The 13,504-nt window shown below is 37.3% G+C and overlaps 1 protein-coding gene across 1 annotated transcript; it reads left to right on the forward strand.

Moving 5' to 3' along the window:
- Positions 1-9: 9 nt before the first annotated feature.
- Positions 10-13,496, forward strand: PPWD1 (peptidylprolyl isomerase domain and WD repeat containing 1). The gene is made up of 11 exons (XM_080574684.1): positions 10-182; positions 1,238-1,340; positions 2,037-2,137; positions 3,212-3,332; positions 5,935-6,382; positions 6,945-7,135; positions 7,608-7,797; positions 9,197-9,378; positions 11,836-11,917; positions 12,520-12,702; positions 13,128-13,496. The coding sequence occupies exons 1-11, from the start codon at positions 29-31 to the stop codon at positions 13,269-13,271; spliced, it is 1,899 nt and encodes a 632-aa protein (XP_080430810.1). The 5' UTR covers positions 10-28; the 3' UTR covers positions 13,272-13,496.
- The last annotated feature ends 8 nt before the right edge of the window (positions 13,497-13,504 follow it).

Consider the following 13,504-nt stretch of genomic DNA (forward strand, 5'->3'; position numbering starts at 1 on the left):
GCGGCGCGGCGCGGTGACGCAGCGCGGCATGGCGGCCGCGGAGCCGGAGCGCAAGAGGAAGCCCAGCGAGGCGGCGGCGGAGGGCGGGGAGGAGGACGAGGAGGAGGAGGAGGGGGAGGAAGATGGGGAGCGCTGGGTCGGGCCGCTGCCGGGGGAGGCGGCGCAGGCGAAGAAGAGGAGAGGTGAGGGCAGGGGGGTGCGGGGTGGGGGGACCGGGAACAGCTCCAGGGATGGGGCTGCAGCCTCTGTGGGCGGCCCGTGACAGGGCCGCACCGCCTGTCCTGCTGCAGGTGGTGCTGAGAGGAGGCTCAGGGAGACCTCATTGCTCTCTGCAACTCCCTGAGAGGAAGGCGTGGGGAGCTGGGGGTCGGCCTCTTCTCACGGGGAACTAGTGATAGGACTAGAGGGAACGGCCTCAGGTTGTGCCAGGGGAGGTTCAGGTTGGAAATGAGGAGACATTTCTTCTCAGAAAGAGCAGTCGGGTGTTGGGACGGGTTGCCCAGGGAGGTGGTGGAGTCACCGTCCCTGGGGGTGTTTAAGGAAAGGTTGGAGGTAGTGCTTAGGGACATGGTTTAGTGGGTGACATTGGTGGTAGGGTGATGGTTGGACCAGATGATCTTGAAGGTCTCTTCCAACCTTAATGATTCTATGATTCTATGGTTCTTCATTCCCCCAGTCCCCGCTTTTGCCTGCTGCAACTTGGGTGCTGTACCTAGAACACTTGCCAGTGAAGACTGAGGTAAAAAAGTCATTGAGTACCTCAGCCTTCTCCATGTCCCAGCTAACCAGGCCTCCCATTGCCTTCACGAGGGCCCACATTTTTGCTAGCCTGCCATTTATCACTGATGTACTTACAGAAGCCCTTCCTGTAGAGCAAGGCCATTGTCCTTTTGGAAAAAAATGAGCTGTGGTTGATCTTCTGTTTCCTGGCAGGCCCTTAAAAAGTCTTGAAATTCTTTCTAAATATTCAGACAGCCAAGGTAATAGTTACTTTAAAAGGGGGGGCACCTGTATGGGTAAAAGAAGACTTTGGCTTTAGTCTACCAAGAATCAAGAATTCTGAGCACAAAGCCAGAGTGGAAATCCCATTTATGTTTGCACAAAGTCCTAATGTTCTCTTTATTAAAATTGGGAGTAAGGTATTCAAAGGTAATGATGGTGAACAGAAGCTTAACAAAAGTTTTTCTTAAAAACATTCATAAAATACATTTCCTGATTTTCCTTTTATTTTTTTTAGTCCTTGAATTTGAACATGTTTATCTTGAAAATCTACCATGTGCTTCAATGTATGAACGCAGTTACATGCACAGAGATGTCATTACACACGTGGCATGTACCAAGTAAGTCTGTTTGGTTTTTTTCCCCACTGTATGTTGTCATCAGAGATGTGTTCTTGTATATACTGGGAAGTTTTCAGTGCAGAAATTTAATAAAGGAAAGTTATGTGCAGATGTGGCATTTCAAGTTTTTTTGAAAACTTTGAAAACTGAGTGTAAAGGAAAGGACTTATAAGCAAGATAAAAATTGTTTAAATAGATGAAAAGGGGTTCTTAAAATCCATATTGCAAAGTGCAGTATATGCAGCAGTAGGAAGTACTGAATGCAACTGAGTGAAATATGATTCAGCAGAATTGCACAGGTTGAGGAGATCGTTTTCTTGTCTATTGTATGTGTGTATCTATTTTCAAGTGTATGTGGATATACATATATTTTTAATAGTAGCGAATAGTATCTGCTGTAAAACCAGACCTAAATGAGAAGTCAAACTTACATAGTAAAAAACGATAGTATTACATATTTCTTAAATTCAGGCTGTTGACCTTTCATAGATGAATGCAGAGCACATTAAAATAATTATTTCTCTTTCAGGATTAATAGTACCCATTGAGACAGACTGTTACAGTGATTTGTTTAAAGTTCATTTTCTATACTATCTTAGTTCTAGTGTCATAATGCAAATTATCGTCCAAAAGTGGAGTGAAGTATGTGTATTTCTGTAATTCTGTATTTCTGTTTTTCTTCTTTTGTAATTGTAGGACAGATTTTATCATAACAGCCAGTCATGATGGACATGTAAAATTCTGGAAAAAAATAGAAGAAGGGATTGAGTTTGTTAAACACTTTCGTAGCCACTTAGGTAAGAATTTGCTTTTTTTTTATAGAACTTACCCCTGCTGCCCAAGTTTGAAGAGGGAGTGCAAACAAAAAGGAGAGGGGTTCTGGGACCCGCTTACTGCAGTCAGGGATTAAATGATAACTACCTCTCTTCCTTCATTCCCTTCTCCCGTACATTCACCTCCCAAACTGCAGGAGGAATAGGGTGTGAATAAAACAGGTGAGATGACTCCTGCAGAGATCCCCTACATCCTTTGCAATGCCTTGTGCTCTGCTTGTAGGGAGAACGTCTAGGACAGAGAGAAAGTGTCTATTTAAAAAAGACGAGCAGGGTACATAAAATCCAGAGATCTTTAAAAAGATATTACTTTAAGCTATGGTACTGTCATCACCTACCATCTGTACTATGCTAAGCATTAAGGTACTCATTGCTATTACACATGATGATCTGCCTGATGGAAAAAACAGTCTGATAAGCACACTGTCACAATAAGAAAAATAATAGGAAATAGTAAAAGTACTGTTTCTGTTTAGAATTTAAAAAAATGTTATGGCAAATTCTTGATTTTAGCTATCAGCTTCTCATTATGTACAGAAACAAAACATGAGAATGAAGCCTACCAAGTGTAAATAAGTACTGTGAAAAACTTGTTGAAGTCTCAGTTGCAGAGTAATTTCGATTATTATGCATGTTAATGGCAAGATTGTAAGAGTTAGCATTCTGCTGCGTTTTGTGTCTTGAGTGATGCAAGTCTAAGAGCTCATTTATTTCTCATGTAATAATCTTGTTCTCTTTTTTTTTAATGAATATTTTATATTAAAATAATTGTAATCATAATCTCCCCCTTAGGTAGATGGTAACTAGTACATCATCATTACCTGATTGTAAACAGTGATAGCATACAAAATGTGTGGTAGTAAAGAAATAAAGAAAAAGAAAAACAAAAACCCTTAACACAACTTTTTAGTTCAAAAAAGATGGAGAAACAGCTGAAGCAGTTTTAGATGTCTGTATGGTTTTTGTTTTTCTGTGGAGAACTGAAATGAAGAATGTCCCTTTCCTGTGTCTTAATAGTATGTTACGTTGTTTAAACAGGTGTTATTGAGAGTATTGCTGTTAGTTCAGAGGGGGCGTTATTTTGTTCAGTTGGAGATGACAAAGCCATGAAGGTGTTCGATGTAGTCAACTTTGATATGATCAACATGCTGAAACTTGGGTAAGTTGCTTGGTTCTTGAAAATGTTTAGGATTACAAATGGGAATCATTTTACATAAGAGCTAAGTAAATAATTCGTTCTACTTGATTATTTTTTTTTGCCAATCAAATGTAGCTGAGGAAGTTGAGTTATTGAAAATGATGTATCCAGTGAAGACTGCTTGCCTGAGTGTAGAAAAATGTATGACTGTATGTACCCTTCAGATGAGTGTAGTAGGACTACACCTGTCCTCAGCATCTAATGTTAAGCAGAAAGATGTGGTGTTTCCTGAAGTATTTAGCTAGACATCTTTATTTTCTTCTTGTTGTTTGGCACTGAATTTAAAAATTACAGCTAACTAACAGTTCAGCTAGAGAAGAAATCTGGCCTGTATGTATTATTTGTCATCATGTGCTGTGTTAGGGATAGCAATTTCTTCTTCTGTTAAAAAGAATATAGTTTTCCTTAGTCTTGCTATTGTAGAATTGCTGTAGTTACAAAGTATGTAGATAAAGAATTTGGGGGAAACAGGATTGTATGTTACTGCAATTATATCAGTAGCATAGGAAAGCCAGGCACACATCATTGCAGGAATGCATTTGGAAAGTGGGAGGATCAGTGGATGCTGTAATAAGAATGATAGAAATACTGATGTTTCCAAAAGCCTTTTGAAATTTGAAAACATTTATTCCATGTAGTCTGCTATTTGCTGATTAATTGTGACATTGAGTCGAGGTATAAACTCAAAAATGTTCAGTATTGGCATAGTTCTTTTAATTGAAATTAGTGCTAAGATTTCCACTGCTTTGAAGGCTATTGTAACTATATGATATTTGGGTATTTTTCAGAATGTCCATGTAAACACGTATGTTAGCTGTTTTCTGGTTATATTATGAATAACATCATCCAAATAACCTAATTGGCTTATAGGAATTGATTCAGTCTTGTCTGTCTGCTGTGGAAAAATTCAAGTCAGGCGTAGTCATTTGTTTCTGCTGGTGTTTTGTACTTAGCAGCTCTGTATGTCACTAAAAAAACCTGGTAAAACTATACCATGAAATAAAATTAATTTAATATTAAATATATATTTGTTATAATAGTGATTTTTTTTTTGTTTGAGGATTCAAGGGGAATTAAGGTAGATTTTAAATCCATTTTGCATCAAGGATATCCTGAATTATACTTTAAAGTTTGTCTATACTATATCTCTGACATATCTCTAAATAGTTTTTCTCAACAGCAGTAATCCCTTGTATAAGCTTGTATAAACTCCCCTCCCTTGTATACCTTTTCAGAGATAATTGGATTTGACTTAGGGTGAACTTTTTAATGAAGAAGAGAAAAGTATACAACTGTAACACAAGCATTACTGAGAATAGCTTTTTAAATTTAACATTCATTGTTTTATTTTCTGCACTAATGCTTATTGAGTATCTGGTTTCTGTTTACCTGACTGAGAAAATTTTAATGGCTGTTTGCTCAGGCTTGCAGTGGTTAATGTAGAATTCATAAATGCTGTGTGGTCTTTTCACCTTGTATTACCTTGTGTTGTCTGCTGTGATAGGTACATGCCAGTATGTTTCATGGTTGATTAGCTTTGTCTGAAAGTCTTGAGATCCTTTCATTTTTAACTAATTTGTACAGTGTAGCTGTCTGCAGATTCCCATGCTTTATGCTTCCATAAATGGTCTGGAGAAGGATAGGTGTTTCTGCAGGAAGTGTGTGTAACATTGCACAGAACAATGAGACATTGTATTTATTACCCACCACCACCGCTTTTTTTGGTTTTTTTGATTCTGTCCTTTGCAGTGAAAATCCAAGTGATAAGTATCTGTCATTCATCAGGCCTTTGATATCTGTTAGTCTGATAGGATTCTACATATGAGTTTCGTATGGAGACTCATATCATTCCTTCATTGTGCCTATCATTTAGTTCTGGAGTTCCAGTTCTTGGAATCTTTGCTTACGGACATTTTAAAAAAACAGTTTTTATAATGAAACAAAAAAAACCCTTAGATTATTGACCATATTTCTGGTTTGTTTTATTTATAGATTACATTTGCTAGTAGCCAGTGTGTTCCTTCTTAAATACATTCAGAACAGCTACTGAATGTACTGTGATTGTCTTAGTTTTGTTTATATCTGGATAATTAAATTACATTTTTTTTTCAGTTATACTCTTCAGTAGGTACATTGTCTTCATTTGCAGCGAAGCATTAATCACTTAGAGCCGGGAGAGCAATGCTATTGACTCATAAAAATTGAGTAGCAATCTTTAATACTACTCAGTGCTGTTTATTTGGATTTCTATCCTTTTTCTTCTTTTATACCCACCTACCTAACCTGTGCTGGTTTCTGTCACAGCCTCTTTATGAAACAATGCGGAAGCAACACAAATGGGCTGAACCATCCACTGATTCATGTTGCTTGGAAAAGCTTGGTGATAACACTGTTAAATTTTAGCAAGATACGTATTAGCAAGATGAGTAAATAAAGTTCAAAATTTGCTCCAGATATTTGATTTCAAATTTATAGCTTAATTTGATTCTTATATGAGTAAAACCATCTGTTCTTATTTCTTTGTTGTTGTTGTTGTTTGTTTTCCTTCCATTCTTTGTTGCAGCTACTCTCCTGGCCAATGTGAATGGGTATATTGCCCTGGAGATGCCATATCTTCTGTTGCGACATCTGAGAAGAGCACAGGAAAAATATTCATATATGATGGACGAGGAAATAACCAGCCACTTCATGTTTTTGATAAACTCCATACATCCTCTCTTACTCAGATACGGTTGAACCCTGTCTTCAAAGTAGTAGTGTCTGCTGACAAATCTGGAATGATTGAGTACTGGACTGGTACTCCTCATGAATATAAATTTCCCAAGAATGTGAACTGGGAGTATAAAACAGATACTGATCTATATGAATTTGCTAAATGCAAGGCGTACCCATCCAGTATAAGTTTTTCACCAGATGGCAAGAAAATGGCCACTCTTGGGTCTGACAGAAAAGTTAGAATTTTCCGATTTTTGACGGGGAAGCTCATGAGAGTCTTTGATGAATCTCTGAGTGTGAGTTGGGTCTTGCTTCTCTTCTTTGAGACTTTTTCTCTGTTTGACTTCACTAACCAGCACTTTTACCTACATTATCATCTTCATTTAAAGCTGAACTCAATTGTTACGTTTTTCTTGCAGAAGAGGTTTTCCCTGTTCTCTTCCTTGCTTCTTACATTGCTTTGCCCTGAAATTCTCATTGATTTGTTAGCTATTGAGTGATACTGAGTTGTTAATTTTCATTTATGTTTTCATGTTGCTAGATTTCTTTTTATTAGAAAGTAATTAGAAAGAGTAATTAGTGATTACCATTTCAAGTAATAATTGTAATAATGAAACAAATTTATAATCTTCTCAAAGCTCTGCTAGACAGCTACATACTTCTTTTTCTTTGCTTGAGCCTAATACAACAGCATGGCTATAAGGTCATTAAAATAGTATTACTTGTTTTTATTTTAACTCTTCAGGTAGTTTGAGCTGTGTAGTCTTGCTTGGTCTTTGCTTTCTATGCATGTGAATTAGTGTTTAACTGTGTCAGAATTTTGAAGTATGTTAATGTGATTTTTTTTTTTTTCTTTAGATGTTTACTGAACTTCAGCAGATGAGGCAGCAACTACCAGACATGGAGTTTGGCCGACGCATGGCAGTTGAGCGGGAGCTGGAGAAAGTGGATGCAGTAAGATTAATTAATATAATATTTGATGAAACTGGACACTTCGTTCTCTATGGAACAATGTTGGGCATTAAGGTCATAAATGTGGAGACTAACAGGTAAGTTTTAGTGGAGATAGATAAATTTGTTTCAGAGTCCATACTTAATCACTCATATTTAAAACAATATAACTGGATGTTACTAAGCTTTTTGTTGTTATTTGGGATCCTTAAGTTAGACTGTTGATTAAAAATATTCCCATGATTATTACTGGGTCATTTCAGTTCAGAGCTTGGTAAAATGAGAAAATACAGCAAGCATATTCATATTAAAGATGAGAGATGAATTAATCTGTGGCTGACTGGATATAACAAAGTAAATGTGGATCATGCAGTTTGCTTTTTTATAGGGTAGGGAGTCTGACTAGAAAATTACGTAGCAAGTTTGAATAGAGAAGCATTATAATTACAATTAGTAAAAATTGTTTAGAGGGGCTTTTGGTTGCTTTACATTTCTTGCAGTCAGAAAAGAGATACTGTCTGACTGTGAGCAGCTAACAGTTGTTACACTTTTCTTCTTCTCGTACTTCAGGTGTATTCGTATCTTGGGAAAACAAGAGAACATCAGGGTGATGCAACTAGCTTTGTTCCAAGGAGTAGCAAAGAAACATCGTGCTGCAATCACTATAGAGATGAAGGCATCTGAAAATCCTGTTCTGCAGAATATCCAGGCAGATCCAACAGTAATCTGCACAGCATTTAAGAAAAACAGGTTTTACATGGTGTGTGTGGTGTTCATTTAAGTAACTCTATTCTTCTATTGATGTTTTCTCTATATTATTTTTTGATTTTCTACTTGTGCATTTTCCATGCTGGTTGTCTTTAATACTTGCAAACACAACTTTTCTAGAGGTGTCCTTTTAAATTGCAAGTACATTCTAGAATTTTTAGTTTAAGCTAGCCAAAAATTGTCTGGAAATAGCTTCGTTGCCTCTAATTTTGTTTTCACTGTTGCTCAAGTAGTTAAAGAAACTTGAATCCTTTTAGCTGTCTCAGTTACAGTTCTCTGAGAAAGGGTGCAGACTTCTGGTCTAGTTTAAGAAACTTACGTAAGAACATTTATAAAAAAATAACGAGGTATTGTAGTGATAAAGGAACAATGATTAGCTATGTATAAATTATATAACAATAATTAAATTCTGGGTAGCATCAGGACGCAGTAGCAGTAAGTGCTTTATGGGTAAGTGAAAAAGACAGATTCAGAATTTAGATTTTAGTTCAGATGCAGTGAAAAAGACAAGCAGATCTGGAGTAAGTATGTAGTACTTGGTCTGGGATGTGATCAGAGCAAAGGTTAGAGGTCAGTCTGTCTGTTGTTAGTTGTGCTTGAATTTGAATCATGTTTGAATCATGTTTTCAGTTGGAGCAAAATAGTATATTTTCTAAACATTCATGTGGTTAGTATAAAGTATATAATGGAATATACCGCTCTGAACAGTTTAACAAGAAAGGAAGAAAACTTAGAACCCATATGGAAACATCACTCTTTCTGCAGAAAGCATGAGTACATGGCGAGTGAATGCATGCAGAAAATTAGTGATTGTCATTTGGTACGTAATTGTACATACTTCTGTGGATACTTGTGTACTCTGATATTTATTGTATGTCTTGCTTCTTTAAGAGGTGCTATAAAACTTTCAGTTCTGAGGTTTCTCTTAGTTTAAGTTGAATTTGCAGTTTTTCTTATAGTTTTGCATTAATACAGTATTGGGATAAGAGAATTTAGTTTGACTTTGTAATGAAACCAGCAATTTTATGATGAAACCAAAAGTTTTGTCTGAATGTAGTAGAACACAATGATTCTCCATTACTTTCTAAAGAAATGGTGCTGAGCTACTACTGTGGGCTTTATTTGGGAAAGGGGAAGTTTAGAAGATAACAAATTATAAAAAGTTATTTGGACTTACATGTATCCGTACTGGAATTTGTGACTGGAAATGCTGATAATGAATGACGGTCAAATGTAGTCTCTGAATTCTGAAATGAAAACATCTCAAATCTAGTTGGCTGTCTAGGAAGTTAAATCTTCACATTGATGTCTCGGGTGCAGAGTGCTTTGTAAGATAAGGAAAAAACAAAAGAGAAATACAAACTCTTACCTTCAGTTCTTTTGTTTTTCAGTTTACTAAACGTGAACCAGAAGATACAAAGAGTGCAGATTCAGACAGAGACGTCTTTAATGAGAAACCTTCTAAAGAAGAAGTCATGGCAGCTACCCAAGCAGAAGGTCCCAAAAGAGTTTCTGACAGTGCCATTATCCACACAAGCATGGGAGATATTCATATCAAGCTTTTTCCTGTTGAGTATGTATTTGGCAGTTTTCCTGTTGCTCCATTTTGCCTTCCTTCTGTGTTTTTTTGGTGGCAGTACCCAAGATTTAACTTCCAAGCTAGGAATGATTCTTTTCCTCATTTTTTATTGTTCTCATTCCTTGACAGTTTTGTAATACCTCAAGCTACCACAGTGTGGCTCTTGACAAACACTAATAACGTGTGGCAAAAATAGGTCAAAGCATCAGTGGGATTTTTTTTTAATGTTTTTTGCTCTTTTATTTATTGGTTAAGGAAGTTTCTTCCTGAACTTTTGTTTGTTCTCTAAATCTCAGATGTGGCTAGGTCATGATGGTTTGCTGTGGCTGTGCAAGCTACATATTTTTGTAATGCAGTGCTGTTCGATTTCTGGTAACAACAGACAGGGAGAAGGCAGAGGCTGGTGACAACAGGCATGGAGATGGCTGAGATACCCAGCAAGTTCTTTGCATCAGCTTTCAGTGCCGTTCAGGCTTCCCACATCGCATTTCCCTGACCCTCAGGGCAGGGGCTGGGGGAGCAAAGTGCCTCCCACTGTAAGCAAAGAGTGGGTTCAAGACCACCTGGTGAAACTGAACAGGTACTATAGGGCCCAATGCAATGCATGCCAGGGTCCTGAGGGAACTGGCTGGTGGAATTGCCAAGCCTCTCTCCAGCACATTTGAAAAGTCCTGGCAGTCAGGTGAAGTCCCCAGTGACTGGAAAAGGGGAAACATCACTGCAGTTTTTAAAAAGGGTAAATAGTACTGTTTGCAACTTCCAAACGTGGCAATTGTATTACATCTTAGAGTATTGTAGATCCTTCAAGATCAACTTAAAATTATTACTAGCATATAGCGTTAGTGCAGTGTATATCCCAAACTGGGCATATAATTTATTAAGTGTTTTGTGTGTGATTATTGAAGTTTTTGTGTCAGCATTACTCCATGATACTAATACATGCAAAGATTTTTTTTATGCAACAGTAGATTTATATATGATGCCAACTTTGCTATAAATTGAAACCTAGCCTATCTAGGTGTAGTCCATGTTTCTCCAGAAACAACTGCACATTTTGTCATAACCACAGTTAAGGCAACACAACCTTTATTCTAACCTGTAGGGCTGTTAGCCTTCCATTGCTGTATTAACTGATTTCTCCTTCCATCAAAACCTAGTTCCTGTAATTCTTACTTGTAGCATATAGATTGCAGAAAGGGTACAGCATATACTAGTGAGTGACAGGCCAAGCTACGTTATTTATGACTTTTTTTCTAATTCTTATGACAGTATGTCAGTGTATTTGCATGCACAGTATTGTTAAGTTCATTGCAATGTTTTTTTTAGATTGAATACAAGAGTAATATCAGTCTTGGTTATGGTTATGTTTGTCCTTTCTTTTCTGATATTTCCTGTTGTCGGAGCTTTGAAATTAAAATCTCTTCAAGATAAAAGTGATTCAAAAATTAAAGTACAGAATTGAGGATGTGGCTTTGTACGCCCTTTAAATCTCTGCCCATGTGCTCCTAGACTAATATGAATGACTACTTCTGTACTGCTTAGCAGGAGCTGGGAGTGAAGCCTGTCTGTTCCATTAGTTACGTTATTGGTGCTGTTTAACAAGATGCTTTAGAGTATGACTTAAGCCCAACTAATGTTCCTTGTCACAGCTAAAGTAACTCCACAACCATGGACTTAACCTGGCTGTTGTCTGGTTTACTGGGAAAATGTGGGTTACTGTAAATCTGCATATGCAGATCTACTGTGGCTACTAATCCATTTCCTAAAACCAGTGAAAGAACTAGCAGAAAGAACTGCAGCTCTGGTAGCATCTACTCTTGGGAGAATGGGGGGAACACACAACAACAAAAAAATCACAAGGTGAAAGGTTTTGGTTTGGTTTTATTACATCAGTATTGAATACCTTTTCACCCTAGTTCAGAACAGTGTTTGTCAGTAATGCCAAAGGAGGAAAACTGGCTTGGTGTTGACTGCAGAGTTGCTCTGTAATACTAAAACAGTGTGGTTTCAGATTTTACTTTTTGTACACAGCACTGGACACCTTACATACATGGATTAAGAGAATTATAGGGTTAAAAGTAGTAACACCTTTCTGCTTATGGAGCTTATATTCCTTAATTGGTTTTGTGTATCGAAAATATGTAAACAAAAAGCTGGAGAAGGAATATGCAGTCAGTAGTGTCTTGACTTAGGCTTTGAGAAAGATTTGGATCCTGACCATGCTTCTGACTTCCCGTGTAGTCATGCAACCTTATACTCCTCTCAAGTTTTGTTTCCATCTCTGGGTTTGAGAAAGTGGGAGGCTGGTTTATCCTTATTTGATCCCTTTTGTAGTATGCTGAAACAGTGCTCAGCACAACAGCATCTGAGTCTCACCTGAAATCTTTATGGCCTTGCCACAATACGGTTAAATATGTATTGTAGCCTGTATTTTCTGTTACGTGATTTTAGGTGCCCTAAAACCGTGGAAAACTTCTGTGTGCACAGCAGAAATGGCTATTACAATGGACACATATTTCACCGTATTATCAAGGTAACTTGTAAAAGGTTTTTGTTTTTTTTTTTTTTTTTTTTTTAAGTTTTACAGAATGTAACTTTGTGGTCAGCCCTCTCTGCTAGCATTTTTATTTGACCTTTCACACAAGGCTTTCTGGAACGGTTTCATAGTTTGCTGAAAGGTGTCAACAACACTTGAGGTTCTAATGACCTTTATCATCACTTCATGAAGCTTTTTAATAGGTGTCCCGCAACTGACAAGGTGGAAAAAATCTCAAAATTGAGAGAAAGATCAGTTCGGCACTCGTGCTTGAATTATGATTTAGTTTCATCCCAGAATGGCATTTCTTGTAAGGCTTCTTACTTCTATTGCGCTAGAATTAATACAGCCTAAGTCATTGCAGAGGGTAACAGTTATGTTTCTACCCTTCACTAACAAGAACAATGAGTAATCTTGTTTGTTGTTGTTTTTTTTAAACTCAAGTAGTTAATTACCACCTTTAGCCCTTATCCACAGCATTTTAACACTCAATTTTGTTGAAAGATGTAATGCAAGTTTGAAAAAAAGCAAGCTTAGCATAAGCCATTTTTGCTTTTTTGTTCTGTGGGATGATGTAATAACATTTAACTTCTGTGCAGGGTTTCATGATTCAGACTGGTGACCCAACGGGTACAGGCATGGGAGGTGAAAGTATTTGGGGAGGAGAATTTGAAGATGAATTTCATTCAACTTTACGACATGACAGACCATACACACTCAGCATGGCTAATGCAGGACCAAATACTAATGGATCCCAGTTTTTCATAACAGTAGTGCCAACTGTAAGTAATATTAAAAGTTTGGGTTAAGGCCTGAGATGCTAACTGCATAGTAAAAACACAGTAACTTCTCTGATAGAAAAAGCAACACAATACTGTTGAAATAACCTTTTTCTTGTTATTTTGCAAGTGGATGCTGCACACAAAGATGTACAATGTGTAGGCTTCACTGAAATGATCATCTAAAAATAGGAAGGTGCTGTGATCACAAGACCTTTTGACTTGGGGAGTAAGGGCCTTACCCGATTCTTAGTAAAACACTTTTTTGCAATTGTTTATTACTAGAATATTTTAGATTAATGTATGTGTTCAGTTTAATAGTCTTTAGATATAAAATATATCCATGTTCACTTATTCTAGGTCACTTTTCTTCTTTGGTTGGTACCTAACCCACATATATGTCTTTTCTTTCTCCTCCTGTACCTCAGCCTTGGCTTGACAACAAGCACAGCGTGTTTGGACGGGTGACTAAAGGAATGGAAGTTGTTCAAAGAATCTCAAACGTAAAAGTCAATCCCAAAACCGACAAACCCTATGAGGATATCAGCATCATTAATATCACAGTGAAGTAAGCTAAGAGTTGAGGGTTCCAACTTGAAAAGAAAAACCTCAGCATTGTGGGACACAGAAAGGACCTAGAATGAATAAAAAACCTTTTTGATAATTCCTGGATGTAAGAAGTGGCAGGACAAAGCAAACACCAGTTCCACTGTTTTTCATGTACCTGAAGTGCCCTAAGCGTGTATTTCTGGTAACTCTGTCTTTTAAAGTAAAAACATTTGCTTGTTTCTTACAAAGTCTAGTG

Source organism: Anser brachyrhynchus (assembly GCF_964034855.1).
Source record: "Anser brachyrhynchus genome assembly, chromosome: Z".
Classification (NCBI taxonomy): domain Eukaryota; kingdom Metazoa; phylum Chordata; class Aves; order Anseriformes; family Anatidae; genus Anser; species Anser brachyrhynchus.